General features: G+C 42.3%; 1 protein-coding gene across 1 annotated transcript; it reads right to left on the reverse strand.

Moving 5' to 3' along the window:
* Positions 1–391: 391 nt before the first annotated feature.
* Positions 392–15106, reverse strand: RPF2 (ribosome production factor 2 homolog). Its single transcript, XM_083176897.1, has 10 exons — positions 14767–15106; positions 14483–14615; positions 10927–10964; positions 9057–9096; positions 7375–7456; positions 5489–5565; positions 3699–3798; positions 2084–2186; positions 1519–1663; positions 392–1189 (listed from the first exon to the last, which is right to left on the reverse strand). Exons 1-10 carry the CDS (start codon positions 14787–14789, stop codon positions 1010–1012), a joined length of 921 nt encoding a protein of 306 aa, XP_083033023.1. The 5' UTR covers positions 14790–15106; the 3' UTR covers positions 392–1009.
* Between the last annotated feature and the right edge of the window lie 6187 nt (positions 15107–21293).

Raw genomic sequence — 21293 nt, forward strand, 5'->3', positions numbered from 1 at the left:
AGAGGAGGGTGGGGGAGAGTGTGGCTCCTCCCAGTGGGGGAACGTCTAGCGTGGCAGCGCAGCAGAGGAAGAGGTTCGCGAGTCAACGGCTCCTCCCACTAGGCGGAGATGCGGCGCATGACTACAGGATGCTGGAAATGGACAATACAGATAAGGTCTCCACACGGTTTCAAAAAATTTTGGGGCACCTATGTTGACATCTGTCGACATGGACCCCCAATTATTGTAACCCGTATGTCTCTGCAGCTTTGTGTGGCGCCCTACTCTAATAATGTGTGTCCCTGCTCTTTTTCCCCATTCTCTGGTGCCCTGGTCCAGGTTCACTCAGAGTATGTACGACTCCGCCCAGTGTTATACACACATACTCACTCACAGATTGACAGTTCTGGGCTATTATACATAAGATTTTTATTGGAGGCCAACATTAAACTCTTGCAAAACTGAAGCTTCTCGCATTATTCTTAGTCAATATACAGAACACATATTCATGCTAAGCAGGGAGGGAGATTTCATTTATTGCTCACCCCTATCTGGTACAAACAAAAGAGTTACCTGTTTTCAACACAGGCTAACAGAACCTTCCTCTTTGTATCAAAGATAGTAGGAGTGGTGGTCCAGCTGATCTGTATTAAGACTTTGCACAACAAGAGTGCATACAATTCAGTTTGTTGCAAAACAGATCTGTAAGAATGGTGTTGTCCCATACATGTGGTTAGTAACTGTTAAACAGACGAAGGCTTCACGTACATTTTCTGTTACTTCTTTTTGGTAATTTTCACATCGCTTTAGAATAGACGAACAGCTAACATTTTATTTTGTATCCAATATTGTCAATTTACAACCACACATAACTCAAGGCCTCTGTCAAAATGACGTAATGAAGTTTGACAATGTAGGATTCAACTTAAACACCCCCCCCCCCCTCCAAAAAAAATGGTGTTTGTTTAGGTTGAGTCCTATAAAATGAGCCGTTGCTGACACATACAGTCCTCATATGCTGCCAACCCAATCACTCTTTCTTCCTTCTCTTTGGGGTTGTCTCTTCACTGGCTGCTGACTTCTTTGCAGGTCTTTTCTTCAATGCTTTGACTTTACGAGTCTGTAGTTTGCCCAGATCCTGTTTCTGCATATGGATACGTCCATACTTTGTGCCAAAAGTATTGTGGGAGATGTTCTTCTTCTTCTTTGCCTATTTAATACAAAACAAGGAACATGCATTACTGGAAAAAAAACAGCTTACTATAGTTTCTTAAAATAGCTGTTACACAGAGCCAGCCACCAGTGAGTCATGGATGATCTATAAAGATCATTATATGACTGACCACTAGCCTCAGCCAACTTGGTTTCCATCAGAAAGGTGTCTTATAAAAGCCAAGCATTCAATTTCTCAGTCATGCTAGGATGATCCTAGATTCTAGATCTAGCACCCAACAGGAAAGCACAGGGAATTTCCCATTTGCTCCTGGGCATTTTGTGAACATGTTAAACTGAAACTGTATTACAAATTGAGTCAAGTACCTGAAGGCCTCTAGGACGTTTCAGAGATAATTTGTACAGGTCGTCAGAAGCCAGGTGGGTTCTTCTCATCACAAAATCAAATGAAGGCCCCATTTCTTCCAGTTCTATTCTCGGGGTCCTGCAGCCAGATTTCTTCATTAGGACTCTTAAATAGAAAATAAATGTGGAACGATAAGCTTTGAACCATTTACAAGTGGGAGCTGGAATAAAACGTCATAAGAAAAGCAGAGACTAATGCCATGTGCTAAGCTGGAGGAAATCAGATAAGTTTCCAAATGATGAAATGTTGGCCTGGAGCCTTTCCATATTTTTGCAAATATATTTAAGTAACATCTATGAATTACCTACTACCATGTGGTTTTTCAATTCTAATTGCCAATACCTATTAGTGTGCTGGGGAAAAATATATTTTGTGTGTCTTTCAGCACCTGAAGGCTATTTTTAATTTGATTGAGGCCCTTCCATTTTATACTTAAGTTCCCTTATTACCAATCTAATAAAGCAAAACACAACTAATAGGTTACCTAGCACTGTAGTTTGATATAAAAAGTTAGATGATACCTACTTGTAGCTGCGCATGTAAACCTTTCCATCCACTGCTGTGAAATGCAGGACATGCTCCAGACCTGCAAGACGTATTGCCGACACAGATGGTCCTCTAAAGAAATCTAGAAACATTAAAAACAGTGAGCATATTTTACATTATAAAAACTTTGGAAAGCTACTAGATTCATTCACGAGAGAAGTCCTAAAATGTAACCTGCATAATAGAATGCGTAAAATATTGTAAAGATTTTAAAAGACTATTATAAAAAAAAAATATAAAAAAAAAAAAAAAATGAGCCAGCGTGAAGATAAAAAGGGGGCTATTCAATACCGGATTCCAACTGTTAAGATGTTCCGACAGTAGGAATCCGGGATGTTTTTAGTTCCTTCCGGCAGGAATTTGGTATTCAATGTACAGGGTTGGAAAGTCGCAACGGAATATGCTGTGCTATATGAGAAACCGTTAATATATAAATAAAATGTGCAAATCATCGAAAGCGCCCATGAATCGTCAAAAAACAACTGAACTCGAAAGTCTGCTGCCATTTCCGACAAAGTAGATCAGACTTTTTTTTTTTTTTACAGTCAGATCTGTTTCGTTGGAATCTGCCTAAAATGTCAGTTACAGCAGCATTGAATACTATGGGAGGTATTCAATAACGGTTGCTACTTCTGCTAGGGTCAATAGCGGCCGGGATTGAATACCGACCAAAGAGTGTAATAGTAGATACATACCAGGTATCAGTAATGTGAAGTGCCACCTTTAGGTGCAAAAAACAGGACTTTTTTTTATATAACACTGTTTTCGAGAAGTCTGCCCTACTCCTCCTATACATGCAGTTTCAGATTATGAATGGAGGCCTTTCCCTTATCTGCAGCTCTCTACATTACCCCCTCCCCAGACTGACATTTCATTTAATGGTAAAGAATTTATAGTGGTGCATAGTGATGCATCTAGGTCCTCCCGAAATAAAAACACAAATCAAAACATCGGCAATCTTGGTGGTTCTTAGAATTCTAGTGAGAATAATTATTGGGTAGATGCAACCTTACAAATGCAGGCATGATATACTGTAATTGCTTCATATGGATTTAAAAAAAATAAGGGATGTCTGGGAAAAAAAGTTCAGTGAAATCTGTGTGTTTTCGCTTTAAAATGGGTCTACTTTTGAGGATTTTGCTTTGCCTGCTAGAATGATTGCAGGTAATTTGACATCCCATTTACTTTTAAGAGAATTCATTTGCCAACTAGTTGGCTGGACTGAAAAATATGGTAATGTATAGAAGAAAACAACCAAACTCTCAAACACTAATAAATGGTCAAAACCGTAGTTCAGATAAATAGTTTTAAATACTGATGTCTGAATGACTATTTTGGTCGGTTTTCTGGTGTTTGGGAGCAAACACACATTTGTCATTTATGCTTATAATTAATCAGATTTTCGTTTTAATCAGCAAACTAGTTAGATGGTTGGAATGATAATCTTTAGGTGTATAGCCAGCTTTAACTAAATTCTAACTATGACTTACAATGGGAGATGTTATTTTTAGAGGTGTACAGTTTGAACTACAATCATACAATTTAACAGTTTTGGGAAACTGCAATCTAAAAATCAATAAAAACAGTTCATTACCTATCAGGAGGCTTTTCAGTCGTCTGTAATCCTCACTTATTTCAAAGGCATCACCAGCAAATATCAGTAGAGGCTTGGTTCCCTCGGGACACTTGCAGTTCTGTAAAGCAAGCCAGGGCAAACAGACATAAGCAGTGTTCGGTACTTATGTAGTATCTGGGCTGCCGATTTTCTGTTTGTATGCCTTACCTTAAGGCATACAATCAGATGCAATTTGACGCGATTTTCGGCAAAATCGCATCGAATCGCATGCAATGCGATTTTGCCTAGGATTCAATGTTAACAAGGTCCTTTTCATTTCCCCACTATCCAAGTGGGCATGGAGTTGGATATAAACCTGTGGCGAGAGAAGCGAGCCCCGCGAGGGGACGCAGATTTCTTAAAAAGTATTCTGTGTCCGCTCGCCATGCTTCGGGCTCGGTGGCTCCCTACGCTCGCCACAGGTTTATATCCAACTCCATGCCCACTTGGATAGTGGGGAAAGGAAAAGGACCCCTTTTTCCCATTGAATTCTATGTTAAAATGGACTCAGACCATTTTAACATTGAATCCTATGGAAAAATGGGGACCGTCGCATGCGATGCTACAGATCCGACCCAATTTCTAAATCGGACGCCCAGATACTACATAAGTACCCAGTGTTCTTCCCAGGAACAAATATACAGGAGCGCCACTAGACACTATCCTTCCTCAGGGGTCAGACAGGGAAAATTATTTGCTGATTAGGTATGGGGAGAACTAGTTGTAACCACCCCCTTAAAATCACAGTACTGCGACACATTCACCTACTTTTAGAACCCTGGTCTTTCTATAGAGTTTGACATTTTGGATTATAGTAAACTTGCATATCAGATGCAGGACTTTGTGACCTTGTCACTGTAGTGATTAATGCCATATGTAGTCTTCTTGGCATAGTTAAAGCTATTCTTTCCTCATGTACTGTTACTATAGATAACTGTAACTTTGAGGTGTAAAATGAAGGACTTGAAACTACAGCTTCAGTTCATTTAACTCCAACCTGTCAAGTCCACATCAGATCCTGAAAAAATGGAAATGCCAAGTCACTGGACAAATGGCCACCGTGACATTTTCCTGGTGATTTCTGTCTGCAGTACTGGGCCTGGTACTCAGAAGAGGAAGTTATAATTAAATGTGTGCATGGTGTGTGTGTGTGTGTGTGTGTGTTGTGGGACCACTGGCCCCATAGACCCATGTGCATCACAAACATTGCACCAATTATAGATACACCCTTGCCTGATAGGAAAGTGAAAATCTCCAGTCCCATCCCAATTTCTAAACCTGTCGCCAGCTAGTCACTATGAATAGATGTACTTCTATCCAGCTACCATAATCGCTGCTCCGATTTATGCTAAAATATGTCCCTCATATGGCTAAATACAGCTTGGACTGAACCAACATGGGTAACGCTGGTGTGTACAGTAATAATCACATGCACAAATAGACTGCTTTATCGCTGTATAAAATCAACATGTGGAGGGAAGAGGAGACCATCACAAATACAAATGGGAAAATAAATGTAGGATTAAACCATCATCTAACTAAATAATTTTTTAGTAACGATGAAGCTAAATGGTAAAGTGCACAGCCACTGTGTGAGGCAGCGACAGGTCCCCAAATAAGGTGTTCACAAAAAACTGGTTTATTTCTAGATTATTTTTGCTCTTCATTTGTAAAGCAAGGAAATAGTTCAGAGAAATTTGCCATCAGCTGTAGTAATAGAAAGGTGCCTAACCAAAACAAACACGAACAAGCCAACCACTGGACTATACCTTAATCTCCTTTAAGGAAACATACTTCTCCACTCCAAGCTCAATCATATCGAGTACATGAAAATCAAACATCCGACCTAGTAGGAAAACAGAATGAGCCACGGTGAGAATACGCGATTAGTCGCCCCCCCCCCCCCCAGTTGTGCAGTTATTCCATAAATGTTCTGCTGAAATGTTGTGTGAACGATCAACAATCTAACATTTAAAAGTATTTTCTGGTGGATAAAATATACATTTTATAGATACAAATGACCTAGTACAGATGTGTTCTCATACACTGTTACACTGGTATTAAACATCACGTCTCAGCGCACCTGGTCTCGTGATAATATGCTTGCACCTTTCTACTGAAAATGCATTTTAGTTGCAATGTGACTGACACACCAGGAGACTTTTTTTTAGATATAATTAGATATAGGACACTTGTTTAGAAACTCAGTCATACTCAGATTTACCTGTATACCGAGTGCCGCAATGCAGCTTTTTTCCATGCCAAGTTACATTGTGCTCCATATGCAAAGCACAAAGATCTCCAAGTGTTGTATATCAAATGAATCAGCAGTCTCCAGACCTGTACACACGGTGAGATTTTGCTTGCGATTCCATCCCGATTGGGATCGAATTGGTATGCAAAATGCATTCAATTTGACTATATATTCTTGCCTTCCAAGACTATTTTTCTATTCGATTTACACTACACTGGTGCGTGCATTGGAATCAAATCTGCATCGAATGTAGAAAAACCATTTGATTGAGAAATATAGTGCGTATGTCACAGTGTGTACCCTCTATCACTCCCGCCAGGCATCTCAGGAAACATGATGTAATTGAGGCTATGAGAACACACCTCTACAGCCAGAGATATACTTATATGATTTCCTGATAACAAGACCATTGGCTTTTATTACAATGCACCAATAGGTAAATGTACTAAAGCTTCTAAAAAGGAAAAATGGTGATTTTGCTCATAGCAACCAACCAGATTCTGTCTATCATTTCTCTATTGCATTCTAGAAAACGTAATTGGCTGCAATGGGCAATAGCAACCTTTCATTTATTAAAAGCATTAGTAAATGTACCCCTAATAGTCCTAAGGGCAATTAATGGATTCTGTTCTGTAAAAGAGTATATGCTCAGAAAACGTTACATTCCAGGGTTTTCACGCTTCTCAGTAACAACGCTAGTTGCTATAATACAATAAATACTAGCTACTAGTTTTCCCAGGAACTGATGTATTGTGCAGCTGTGTTTATGTATCTTAGGAAAGACAAATCTGAAAGTATTGCCACTATAATGTGATAAACCATGGTGTAAAAGGAACATTACACCTTAAAAGAGATCATGTTAACAATGGTGAAAAATTACATTAATTAATTCCTCTCTTAAACATACGCGATTGGCAATTGCATCGTTTATGTGCTACTTCCATTCAGAATATCACTGTTATGAGAAGCATAAGGGCTCAGCTGCTGGTTCTTATAGTGCCATACTGGAAGATACTTCCTGGCGATTTGGCTGACAGTTTAGAAACACATCATTATATGACCCAAAGTAGGTTTATTGTTATGTAGTGCAATGCCACCTAAGCAGGGAAGCCTAGCCTAGGCTGGTGGCTTGCCACATTTTGCCAATGTATGTAGGATGCATATATCTTTAGCTGGCTCACTGCAGAGTGCTGGGGAAATGTGGGTTTTGTTTATTATTGTCTAGTATGGGATGCTCCCTGATATTAGTACAGACATCTATTTGTATATGGCATTGGATGAAAGCTTATCCTAACATACACTAACAGCATAACCTGCGAAATCTACAAATGTTTTCTACTGCAAATGATTTTGGAAACTACATTATGAAAGTACATTATGTGTGCAGTCTGACAAACTTACCAAAGATCAAGTTATTTGGACGTTTCTTATTATGGGAACCAAACACAAACAATGAGCAGTCTGATTTCTTTGAAAAAAATTCCTGTAAGCACATAGAAACAGGAGGGCAAACCGATTTAGGATTAATATCAGCAGTAATTGACAACATCCTAAATCACAAAATGTCTGAAAAGATGCAATTCCCTTTGTACATTTGGTACTTGTGTATTATCAGGGCGCGCATTACGTAGTGGTGTACGGAGAATACCAATAGAGCACTATGCTGGCTAAGTAAACTACGTAAGTGGCACTGGAGCCCTAAAAATACACAATGCTTAATATCCCCACTATCCACGTCGGCATGGAGTTGAATTTATAAAGTGTGGCGTCCGCCTGCCACGCTTCGGGCTCGGTGGCTCGCCACATTTTATAACATCAACTCCACGCCGACGTGGATACTGTGGGTATGACGTGCATAGTGGGGGTAAAATGTCTGGTCTATACTTACCCTCCTCCGGCCCGGGCACCGTGTTGATCCCCGCTGACTCCCGGCAGCCGGATTCGGTCCACCTGCTCCGGTACTCACCACAGATGCTGTACGCAATTAGCGTAGTGCTGCTGGGGGAGCAGGGAAACCATGTGATGCACCGCCAGCTGCACTATGCTGAATAACATCCAGCGTCCGCTGCGAGTGCCGGAGCAGGGGGACTGAATGTGACTGCCGGGGAGTCACCATGGATCGATGCGATGCCTGGGCCGGAGAAGGGTAAGTATAAACCACACCACCCTGCTGCCTCCTGTATTATCACGGCGCCATGATTATACACAAGTACCATACATTTTATACAACTTCAATACAGGTCTGAACCCTTTGCAGTCCAATTTTTTTTTTGCAATTAAAACTGTCTGGTTTAAATTAATTGTAATTTTTTTTTTATTGAAAAATGGTCTACATTGAACGTTGAATGATATTAATGTTCTTATTTTAAAGTTGTTCACCATTGGATCTTCTACTAGCCCTAGGGCTGTTGAGCCTGACTAGACGTTGGACCTCAAAGGGTTAATAAGTCAGCTGCCAATGGTACAGTTGAGGACAGTTTGGGTATAACTTACTGTATTTTATTACAAAAGGTTAGGTTATGTAAGATTATACATTACATTTGAAGTAAAAATGTAGCATCCAATTTAGAAGAGTTTAATGTAAATGTACACTTTCACATATCAAACAATAAAAAGTACGGATGGGGTAATGGTTAGCATTACTGCTTCACAAAGCTGAGGTCATGGGTTTGATTTCCACCATGGCCCTAACTGTGCGGAGTTTGTATATTCTCCCCATACTTGCATGGGTTTCCTCCGGGTGCTCCGCCTCCCACAATCCAAAAATATACTGGTAGGCTAATTGACTCCCAACAAAATTAAACATAGAATGTCTGTGCGTGTGTGTGTGTATATGTGGTAGGGAATATAGATTGTAAGCTCCACTGGGGCAGGGACTGATGTGACTGTTCAAATATTCTCTGTAAAGTGCTGCGGAATATGTGTGCGCTATATAAGAACCTGCTAATAAATAAATAAACATAAAATCTTTATAGTTAATGCAAGATGCACACACTGGTGAGATTCTGGCAAGCGCAAAGAAAAACAGTAGAATCAGGTATGTAACTAAAAACCGGAATTTTTATTTATTTATTTATACTTACTAGTGAAGTTTGATCTTCAAAAGGCCGTGCCATGTTTTTCCTAAACAAATGCAGAGTAAGTGATCAGACATTGGAAACTGTACATTCACAGCAATAAGACTAGTTTACCATGACTGGAAGACATCGGACACCGTGAAAACATGATAATGCGTGATTAGTTGATCTATAAACCTGCTTTATAGATCTATAGGTTTGCAAACACACCAAATATGTTTGGGTGTTCGCATGACTAGTATTGCTTTCTGTTAGGGAAATCAGTTCTTGGTCATGCATTTTGCATTCAATTTAACAGCTATTTCTTATACCCCTTTTAAACCACTGCAAAAACCCGGGGTTTTCCCTTGTGCACCCGGGTCAGGGGCAGTGTAAAAGGAGTTAACCCACGTCCCTTTACACAGGACTTTTACCCAGGTCCTGAACAGCGTAGAACATAGGCAGGACCTGGGTAGCGGGCAGTGTAACCAGGTATGCCGGGTCATCCGGACTTGGGCTGGGGGGTCATGAAGGCTGGGGGCAGCCCAGCAGCTTACCTTGGTGCTGGGCTTGCCCCCAGCGTGGCACACTGGGGCCCGGCGCTTGGAGGTGATATCACCTCCAAGCGACGCCCCCGTTTACACTGCGGGTCGGCACCGCAGTGTGAACGGACCAAAAACCCAGATCCGACATGGCTTTCACCCATTTTCCAAATACCGGGTCGGATCCAACATTTTGGTGTAAAAGGGGTATTAGTCTAGTGGAAAGCATTTGAAGGGTTCATAAGTATTAGGTTGATCACAGATTGCAGTCATATGAACCGCAGGCATGTTTTTCTTAGCAGAATCTTAAAGTGACTACATGTATTTTTCCCCACAACAGATGTTACTTTGGAGCTTTCTGTTTTTTTTGCAGAGTACCAAGAAATAACATAATTTGTGGAAGATTAGAAGGAAGAAAAATGACCTTTATGTAACATTTGTCCATCCAAATATATGAAATATTTCACTGAAAGTTAAAAAAAAAAAAAAAAAAAAAACAACACATAAAATTCCTCACTTATACTTGCACATAAATATTGGGCCATTTTGCTGCAGGAAAACAAAGAATAAATACAGATTCTCAATTATACCATAACCTTCTGGTTCAGTGAAGGTGCTCATCCTTAATTAACAGTATGTGGGCCAAATTTAATTAAAAATAAGGTCCCATTGGGAGTAGGACTATTGTGCACACAACGCAACTGCGAAAATATACCAATGCTACAAGGATTTGTCCAGACACACATTCACCGTCTCTGATCCACCATCGAAACTCTGAGCAAGTCTATGGTCTCTCAAATTGTCAAGTAAGCTGCTGGTGTACTTAAACCTGCGTATGAATTTGCAGTTGCTTAGACATTTTTAGACACATGTTTAAGCCACCAATCATTGCCTCCCACAAATGCTGACAATTTGCAATCATTACGTTTGCCACCACATGTAGTGGGCATGGCGGATGCACAGTACAAACAATAAAATTGCTCAATTGTGCAAACATCGGCATTGCATTCTCTGCTGAATCAAGGCTAATCTTCTTTGATGCATATATCAAGACATCATTGGTACTCATCAGAAAAAAGGCTCTGTTTAGTGGCAATAAGCCCATGAAGAAACATCATTGTGGGGCTCTAACAGGACCATACACAGTCTGCATGCACCCTTTTCCTAACTTTTGTGTTATAATTTTTGCAGTGATAAAAATCATGTGTCACATGAATTTATGATTGTGGTATATATCTTCACAGCTGTGAATAAAAAGCTTGCACTAATGCTTCATATCATTTTCTGAAAAAAAATAAAGTGTTCTGTAACAGACGTTAAAAAAAAATACACCTACTGTATAAAGTGTTACTTACTTTTTATACAGCACACAGAATGGCTTTTTCAAAGAATACTAAAAAACCAACAAAAAAAGCTGTTAAAATATGTTTAAATACTAAATCAGGCTTTTGTATCCACATAAGCTATAAACATTAATTATGTATTATGTATGTAATATTATATTCAATACTTTCCTTATAACATGTAACAATGTTAAAGTGCTTGGCTAGTGTTTTTTCCAGCACCCTGCATTTTTCAAAAATCTGTGCAGTTTCTCTACCTTTCCTGGGGTGTCACTCTCTGCTTTGGCACTTCTAGCAGTGTGGTCTGTATTACAGCACTGGTATGCAGAGCACCTAGTGCTAGAAGCATCACAGCAGAGAGCAAAACACTAGGCAAGGCAGAGGAACTGCACAGGTGTTGCTCTCTGCTTTGGTGCTTCTAGCACAGTGTGGTCTGATTCTCTGCACTGATATGCAGATCAGACCTGTGCTAGAAGCACCACAGCAGAGTGACACCCCAGGAATGAGAAAGGAACTACATGAGTTTTGAAAGATGCCAGGTTCTAGAATGAGGACTCAACGTTGACTTTGAATACAAATGGTTCATTTAATCTTGTTAACATCTTGCATTTTTTAGGTATGGTCTTTTAAATATCGTGACTAATCTTTGTATGTCTTTTTTTATCCCCGCCTTTTATGTCTTTTATTATCAGCTATATGTGCTCATTTTAACATTCGTATTGTATAAATTATATTAAATATCGTACAATTCATATGTTGGTTTTATATATTGTTTAAATTTTAAACTATGTTGATGTATTTTAAATCATAAAGTACTGTATAGAACATGTATCTATAGAGAAATACATACTATATCAGTTGTATCAGCCGGTTTATTAGGAATAATCCCGGATTGGTGATAAAGAGGTCACGTGACCTGAAATCCAGACCTTAAATACCAGGCTTTGGAGAACAAACAGCACGTCTTGAAAAAGGAATTCTTTCCGAAACGCGTTGACGTGATACCTGCTGGCATACCCCTGCCAGAGGTCTGCGTGCAAGTGCCTGTGCCGGGTCCCGGACGAGAGCCTTCCGATTCAGCGTCTGCAGTGCTGAGAGCGGGACAGAGAACACCTGGCTCATTGAAGGGATCGGGGAACACCTTGCTGTTTTTTAATGTTTGTTGGATGTCTGAATAAACCGTTTTCGTCTACCCTGGAGTGCGGTTCCTAAAGATACTGTTACGGGCACGCGTGACAGAATTTTAAAGTAAGTTTTCACTTGTTATTCATATGCCTGAGGAAGTGTGGTCTTTATAAAGAAACTGCTACGTGAACACGAGACAGGAACTTTAAGTAAGTGTGGTCTCATTAGTCCACCAAGTTCTACACCTGTGTCCCTCTTCTCCTGCTCACCGCAAGTTTCATCTTCTGCGCTGGTTGTTTCCCATCCTACCCCTGCTTGAATTTGTCTACATTGTTTGGAGGATTGATGGTCTCCAGGGAAACTTACCTAGCTGCAATCTCCGTTTAGCGCCAGTTGCAGATCACAAAATATTGTCTAGATTGTCTGCGTGTGCCTATACATGTGGTAGGGAATATAGATTGTAAACTCGACTGGCACAGGGACTCGTGTTAATGTTCAAATGGTCTCTGTAAAGAGCTGTGGAATATGTGTGCACTATATAAATAACTGGTAATAAAGTCATACATTTTATTGTCATATACAATATATGTGGTTTTTATGTATTTAATATAATCAATTGTATCTTTTATTTTACAAAAATGCATTTGGCAATGTTTTTTCAGCTTAAAAAAATTACTCAAAAGAAGCACCATTCACATCTTCTCTGCAGGAGTTAAATGGGGTCCACATTCCGTCAAAGCAAAATGTGCTATATAGATTCATCACCATCTAGTTACGCCACTGTTTATACCAGTGGTAGCCAACTCCAGTCCTCGAGAGCTACCAACAGTTCACATTTTCCAGACAACCTAGCTGCTGCACAGGTGCACTCATTACTAGCTGAAACATTTTCAAAGATCCACAGGAGGAGCTAATTACTTCACTTGTGATTCTGTGAGGAGATCTGGAAACCATTAACTGTTGATAGCTCTCGAGGACTGGAGTTGGCTACCCCAGGTTTATAGCATACCTCCCAACATTACCCTCTCCAGGAGGGACACAATGCTCTGTTTCTGGACTTCCCTCATATTGTATGATTGCTATAACCTCTGTGGAAATACCTTTCTTACCTGTTTAGAACAGGTGATGGCAATCATACATTATGAGGAAATTCCAGAAACAGAGCAAAGTGTCCCTCCTGGAGAGGGTCATGTTGGGAGGTATGGTTTCTAGCAGGGCTAGGCAACACCGGCCCTCCAGATGTTAGTGAACTACACATCCCAGAATGCTTTGCATTAGTTTTGCTATGTGGCCATGCAGAAACTGATGCAAGGCATGCTGGGACGTGTAGTTCATTAACATCTGGAGGGCTGGTGTTGCCCAGCCCTGGCTTATAGGCATGTTAGTGCTGGATTAAATCCTGTGGTGGCCCCTAGGCAGTAGAAATCTCAGGCTCCCTTTTCAAAGACCGGCAAATCGCAGGCATTGCAGAAGATCCTTTTCTACCCACCGGCACTGATCTCCGACTCCTGCTGCGGCAGCTCTGCTCAATACAGAGAGCAATCATCAGCTGTCCAGACTCACTGTCTAACTGTGTAATGGTCGAACTGTTCTAAAAAATATATATATCTATATATAAAATTGGGGGGGGGGGAGGGGATCAAGGTGCTGTGACCGTACTCTTAAAAGATGATTATAAGTGCCACATGAAGTTACTGATGTTTTGGAGTGCGACTGCCCATTTATCAAGGCAAAAGGCTCTTGTATTAACAACATATAAATAATATTCCAAAATGCAGACTTTACATACTGTAAGAAAGAACAGTGGTGCAGAAGGAAAGAGCAGAGTACATGATGAATGGAGTCACAGAGCGGAGACAGTAGACCAAGTAATGTGATTTGTAGAATTAGGGGGACTTAATCCTTGCAAGACACATTGTTCTTTTGATGTACTATAGTGTAAGCAACTGAATGCATTTACGTTGGTACCCATGTGCCACAGTGAGGGTACAAGTGGCTTCTTGAGAATGTATGGACATTGGAATCCCTGGTCTGGATTCTTGATAACCCCATTCTCGACCCCCTTGCTTGACTCTACCTTTCTCATGCCTCCCAACATGACCCTCTCCAGGAGGGACACATTGCCCTGTTTCTGGAGTTCTCCTTTAATTTATGGATTGCCATTACCTGTGATGAAACACCTTTCTTATCAATTAACGTGTGAAAAAGGTGATGGCAATCATACATTAAGAGTGAAGTCCAGGAACAGAGCATTCTGGCCCTCCTGGAGATGGTCATGTTGGGAGGTATGATTTCTCCAAACCCCCTTCTGCAAATCCTGTGTTTTCCCCTGCTGGCAAGTAACTATGTGCCTACGAGACCTATAACAAACCTATGTAATACATAAAATTAGGATGAAGCAGATGAAAAGCGTAACATAACTTGAAATACCCTGCACACCTACCAGATCTTTCAGGGCCTGAGACACAGTGTTGTTGGCGTTCCCCCCTTTAATAAGCATAGCGTTTTTGTCATTTTCACTTAGTTTTGGCTGCCTGTCCTCCAAAAATCTCTTTGCTCGCCTTGTCTTCGGTTTTCTACAGAAGAATAAAACAGTGCGTTACTGCTACATCCATTACGCTGGGCACACACGTGCTTGGCAACACTATGAACATAAATTCAGCGGCAGGCACCGAAGCGTTTATGTCATTTAGGGGAGCCTGGGTGTATGCCGCTTCCAGTACTTACACTACTCTGTCCAATTCCGCCATCGCACAGAACACCCGAAACGCACACGTGTGGCACAGCAGCTACTGCAATTTCCGGAACCAACCAATGACGTCAACATCATGCGCACATCAGCAGGGCGGAACCATAGAGTTTCGAAAGCATCGAGATGGAGATAGTAGGCCGGGTAGTGAGTGACTGTGAGACGTTGTCCCGGAAGTTGATCGGTCGGGCTGTGCTCTGGCACCGCGCAGCGGCGTTGGTTGTAGTAAACGAATGGAATAAATGTATTCCCGCAGCTGTTTACCTGTGTATGGATAGCTGTGTGGGGGCAGCGCTCTCTGTGTGAAAGGTCCTTTAGCCCACTAGAATTTAGCAACTACCTTCTCTCTGTGTGAGCTTGCCGGGTCACATTGACATTCAAGTCTCTTTGTAATTATTCGTGTGTATACATACAGACACACATGTATGTGTGTGTGATATATATATATATATATATATATTATATATATATATATATATCTCCAAACCTCTGGCTCCGGCACTGCTGGATCCCCCCTGGGGAATACTGTGCTCCGGTGCCCTCCTTAGAAGCGATGCTCCATACATACAGGCAGAAACTGGAGGCAGCACTCAGAGTCTTGTGCAAAAAGTTAGATGTGCATTGAGCACATAACAAGTGATCTACGTTTCGGGGATAGCATCCTGATGATGGGGAGGCTATCCCCGAAACGTAGATCACTTGTTATGTGCTCAATACACATCTAACTTTTTGCACAAGACTGAGTGCTGCCTCCAGTTTCTGCCTGTGTATGTGTATATATATATATATATATAAACACAGGGGGCCCAGCACTCACTACTACAACAAACTAACTCACCTTAACATTCAAATAATCAATAAATAAATAATGGGGTTTTAGTTCATGAATTGATCAATGCATTTAAGCTTGCAGCCCATCGCCAAGGGACCCCATTTCACTGCAAGTCCTACACTAACTGGTTTTCTTGGGAACCTGGCACCTGCTTACACATCATAGCTAAAATGAACATGTGTTTTTTCTCTGGGTTAATGCTCAACTGCCAAGTAACATGGCTTTTATAAGGTGAGACAATCCCAAACACAGCACCTGAATTAGTATTAAAGGGGCAGCTGTCACAGGTTTCAGGTAAATGAGCTTATCAAGGGTGCATGAGCAGGGTTCGCAAATACGCGCTATAGCGCGTATTTTACCCTAAAACGGCAACCGGGGACTCAGTTCTTCAAACTAAAGGAGTCCCCGAGGACGCGCTGAGCTGCGCCTGTGAGCCGCCGTTAGCCAATCACAGCAGCGGCAGCGCCGGGACCCAATCATTACACAGTGGCCGCCCGGGCCGGCAGCCAATCATTGCAAGTGCGCGCCATTCATTTACTAAAGCCGCGCGCCCTGCCATTTGTGAGAGCAGGACAGGTTCATGGTCAGTGTCTTTGCGGCTCTGCATCCTTCTGCCGCCCCCCCGTCCATTCTGCTGCTGAGAGCGGGGGACGGGATGCGATATGGCTGTAACAACTGACAGCCACTCTCGGCATAAGAGGTGAGCGGGCTGTCAGTGGGACTGGATGTGGCTGGAAGAGCTGACACGCTGCTCAACTCAAAGCAGCGTTTCAGCTCTTCCAGCCACATCCAGTCCCCCCGCCTCGCAGACAGCCCGCTCACCTACTCTTTCATCGTCTTGTATCAGCTTTACCAGCCCCCCCGGGGCAGCGAGCAACAAATGCGCCCCCACCCTTGTGGCAACCAGAATAACCCCCACAACCCTTGGCAACCAGAACAACCCCCCCCCCTGGCAACCAGAATAACACCCCCCCCCCCCCCCCCTGCGCCAACCAGAATGTAACCTTTACAAGCAGCATGTAACCCCTGCAAGGAGCATGTAACCCCTGGCAACAAGCATGTAGGTAAGCAGCACTTATTTGCTATAATACATACTGGGCATTACATTGTGTGCTATAATACATACTGGTCATATCGGTGTGTTCTATAATGTGTACTGGGGCATAACTGTGTGTGCTGTAATGTGTACTGGGCATAACTGTGTGTGCTATAATGTGTACTGGGCATTACGGTGTGTGCTATAATGTGTACTGGGCATAACTGTGTGTTCTATAATGTGTACTGGGCATTACGGTGTGTGCTATAATGTGTACTACTATGTGACCACACCACTTTCCCCAAAAAAACATGCCCTAAATTTTTAGCGCGCGCCTTCGGCGCGCACTGTCCATGTTTTCAGGTTTATATAGTTTCTAGTATACGTGTATCTTTATGCGAGTGGGCCAACGGTGTGTGCTATAATGTGTACTGGGCATTATGGTGTGTGCTATAATGTGTACTGGGCATTACGGTGTGTGCTATAATGTGTACTGGGCATTACGGTGTGTGCTATAATGTGTACTACTATGTGACCACACCACTTTCCCCAAAAAAACATTGCCTAAATTTTTAGCGCGCGCCTTCGGCGCGCACTGTCCATGTTTTCAGGTTTATATAGTTTCTAGTATACATGTATCTTTATGCGAGTGGGCCAACGGTGTGTGCTATAATGTGTACTGGGCATTATGGTGTGTGCTATAATGTGTACTGGGCATTACGGTGTGTGCTATAATGTGTACTGGGCATTACGGTGTGTGCTATAATGTGTACTACTATGTGACCACACCACTTTCCCCAAAAAAACATTGCCTAAATTTTTAGCGCGCGCCTTCGGCGCGCACTGTCCATGTTTTCAGGTTTATATAGTTTCTAGTATACATGTATCTTTATGCGAGTGGGCCAACGGTGTGTGCTATAATGTGTACTGGGCATTATGGTGTGTGCTATAATGTGTACTGGGCATTATGGTGTGTGCTATAATGTGTACTGGGCATTATGGTGTGTGCTATAATGTGTACTGGGCATTACGGTGTGTGCTATAATGTGTACTACTATGTGACCACACCACTTTCCCCCCAAAAAAAACATGCCCTAAATTTTTAGCGCGCGCCTTCGGCGCGCACTGTCCATGTTTTCAGGTTTATATAGTTTCTAGTATACATGTACCTTTATGCGAGTGGGCCAACGGTGTGTGCTATAATGTGTACTGGGCATTACGGTGTGTGCTATAATGTGTACTGGGCATTACGGTGTGTGCTATAATGTGTACTACTATGTGATCACACCACTTCCCCCAAAAAAACATGCCCTAAACACTGTCCCTGTTTTCAGGTTTATATAGTTTCTAGTATACATGTACCTTTATGCAAGTGGGCCAATTGATACTTACCCCCCCAAACCACATGTGCCATGCTGCGGAGAAGGGGAGAGGAGGCTTTATTCCGTTAGGACCCAGAAAAGGTCCGGTAGGACCCCAATTTTTAGAAGTGAAGGGTCCCGGGACCCACTTTTTTGGGTGGTTTTCGCGAACACTGATGAGAAAGCTATGATCACAGTAACAGAGGTTAATTAAAAATCAACCCAAATATATAGATACAGAAGTACCAACACACTCGCCATTCCTAGGAATGGGGTGCAAACAGCACCCACATCCCAGGGTGCAGTTGAGCATTAACCCAGAGAAAAAACACATGTTCATTTTAGCTATGATGTGTAAGCAGGTGCCAGGTTCCCAAGAAAACCAGTTAGTGTAGGACTTGCAGTGAAATGGGGTCCCTTGGCGACGGGCTGCAAGCTTAAATGCATTGATCAATTCATGAACTAAAACCCCATTATTTATTTATTGATTATTTGAATGTTAAGGTGAGTTAGTTTGTTGTAGTGAGTGCTGGGCCCCCTGTGTTTGTATTTACTAGTGTGTGGTCACAGGCCACCGCACCCCACCCTGGGATGTGGGTGCTGTTTGCACCCCATTCCTAGGAATGGCGAGTGTGTTGGTACTTCTGTATCTATATATTTGGGTTGATTTTTAATTAACCTCTGTTACTGTGATCATAGCTTTCTCATGCACCCTTGATAAGCTCATTTACCTGAAACCTGTGACAGCTGCCCCTTTAATACTAATTCAGGTGCTGTGTTTGGGATTGTCTCACCTTATAAAAGCCATGTTACTTGGCAGTTGAGCATTAACCCAGAGAAAAAACACATGTTCATTTTAGCTATGATGTGTAAGCAGGTGCCAGGTTCCCAAGAAAACCAGTTAGTGTAGGACTTGCAGTGAAATGGGGTCCCTTGGCGATGGGCTGCAAGCTTAAATGCATTGATCAATTCATGAACTAAAACCCCATTATTTATTTATTGATTATTTGAATGTTAAGGTGAGTTAGTTTGTTGTAGTGAGTGCTGGGCCCCCTGTGTTTGTATTTACTAGTGTGTGGTCACAGGCCACCGCACCCCACCCTGGGATGTGGGTGCTGTTTGCACCCCATTCCTAGGAATGGCGAGTGTGTTGGTACTTCTGTATCTATATATATATATATATATATATCCAAGTTTGTGGACCGGCACTCGGCTTAAATTGAGCCCAATGAACGTAGCCTGCCCTGGTGCCTACAATGGGGACCTTGCAGCCCCTTGTAGACATGCGAAGAAAAGAATGGGCACTCAGGGACTTTCAAGTAGGTGGTGAAAGTAGGACAGATTTTAATCCGTTACATCAACGTTTCGGGGTCTCCCCCGTCGTCAGGATAAACAAACAGTGGGTGTACAGGTGAGTGACAAAGTGCAATAAATACCCTCCGTTACTTACCCCCTCCTACAGGCAGCTCACTCACACCGGGACCGCTGGGCTCACTTCCGGAGTGGATCGCGCGTTGATGACGTCATCTGCATCAGGCAGTGTCGAGCGTCAGGCGCATCTGGGCGGAACACACCAGCGGTCACGTGGGGCGGGCTGTGGGGGACATATAGATAATGAGTGCAACAAGAAATGCATAATACACAAAACATATATACAATAATGCATAGCATATCAATACAGTGATATTGGTCAGTGTGGATGAAGGCCAGCTCTACATATTCCCACGTTTTGTAGACATATAGCCGGTTGGTGCAGCATATGTAGCCATATGCAATTTGTTTTTATTGCTAGCACTTTGCACCTACTGTAAAGTTAGAGATTTTTCTTATTCACCTGTACTTCCTGATTTTGGTCACTATGGGCCTTATTCTGATCGGTGCGGATATTCCCGCTTGCGTACGGCCCGCCGATGTTTATCGTCTGCGCATGTGCAGAGGTCACTCTGCGCATGTGCAGGCGATTTCGCCGCATGGATTCTTTATACGCCGCACGAGGGGCGTGAGGGGCTACTTATCCTCATTACCCTATGCATACGCCCCGCGTTTCATGGGCGTTCCCATGCAAACGCGGGGCGTATGCATGGTAATGAGGCCGTGACGCGTGGGTACGGGGCGGGCAGCTGACATCACCGGATGTCAGCTGCCCGCCCCCATACAAGATTTCACACGGACAAGTGTCCGTGTGGTCTTGTGTTGCGGGACCTGGTGGAGCGTGCGGCCCTGCATTCGATGTTCGGCGACCATCGAATGCAGGGGCTGCTCCCACCATGGAGGAGGCGTATCCCCGCCCACATTCATGCGGACCGCCACATATCCGCATACGGACGGAGGTGGCGATCCGTATGGAAGGCGGGGATTCGCCAAGACGGACATCACCGCATATTTCTGATCGGGCCGCACCGATCAGAATAAGGGCCTAGATGTCAGTGTGTCACTGTGTGCTATGTATATATTTATTTCTTTAATTTTGTACATGAATGCCTTCATCCACACTGACCAGTATCACTGTATAGATATGCTATGCATTATTGTATATATGCTTTGTGTATTATGCATTTCTTGTTGCACTCATTACCTATATGTCTTTCTTCACCTGACGACGAGACTACGGGTCTCGAAACGTAGTGCAATAAACCTGTTTTGCTTCACTGAACCCAGTCCCTGGAGTGCCGTGTTGGGAGCTGTCGGCCGTAAGGGTGTGACAGTTCCTCTCTGTCTACTATCTACATACCCACAAAGGCACCCAGGCAGTTGCTGCATCTGAGTGGAGTGCCGGCTCTTATCCAAGTGTGTGTGTGTGTGTGTATATATATATATATATATATATATATATATATATATATATAATATATACACATACATACACACACAACAGTTGTAAGTTGGCGCCCTTGTTGAACCTTCAGTGATTGGTTCTGTAATAGCCTTTAGTTAATTCCAAAGTAAATCAGAGTAAATCAAAGTAAAGTCCAAAATTTATAAACATTTATTAAAAAGTCTCTTATTCCACTTGGTATTGGTGGTTTTCCAGACCATAAAAAGACTTCAATAGTATATTTCAAATTAGCAAACAAACGTTCCCAACGCGTTTCGTGCTATGAAGGACTTCATCAGGTGTTTGCTACAAACATAAGAATATAAACTTTAAAAATACATAAATCACAGTTCATACATTTTTCATTTTGACAATAATAAAACAATTCAAGGACTTAACTATTATGATTGTAACTTGATTGGCTCAATCATCTGGGTAAAACAACTTTTCAAGAAAGTTAA

Source organism: Crinia signifera, chromosome 3, assembly GCF_055691185.1.
Source record: "Crinia signifera chromosome 3, ASM5569118v1, whole genome shotgun sequence".
NCBI lineage: Eukaryota > Metazoa > Chordata > Amphibia > Anura > Myobatrachidae > Crinia > Crinia signifera.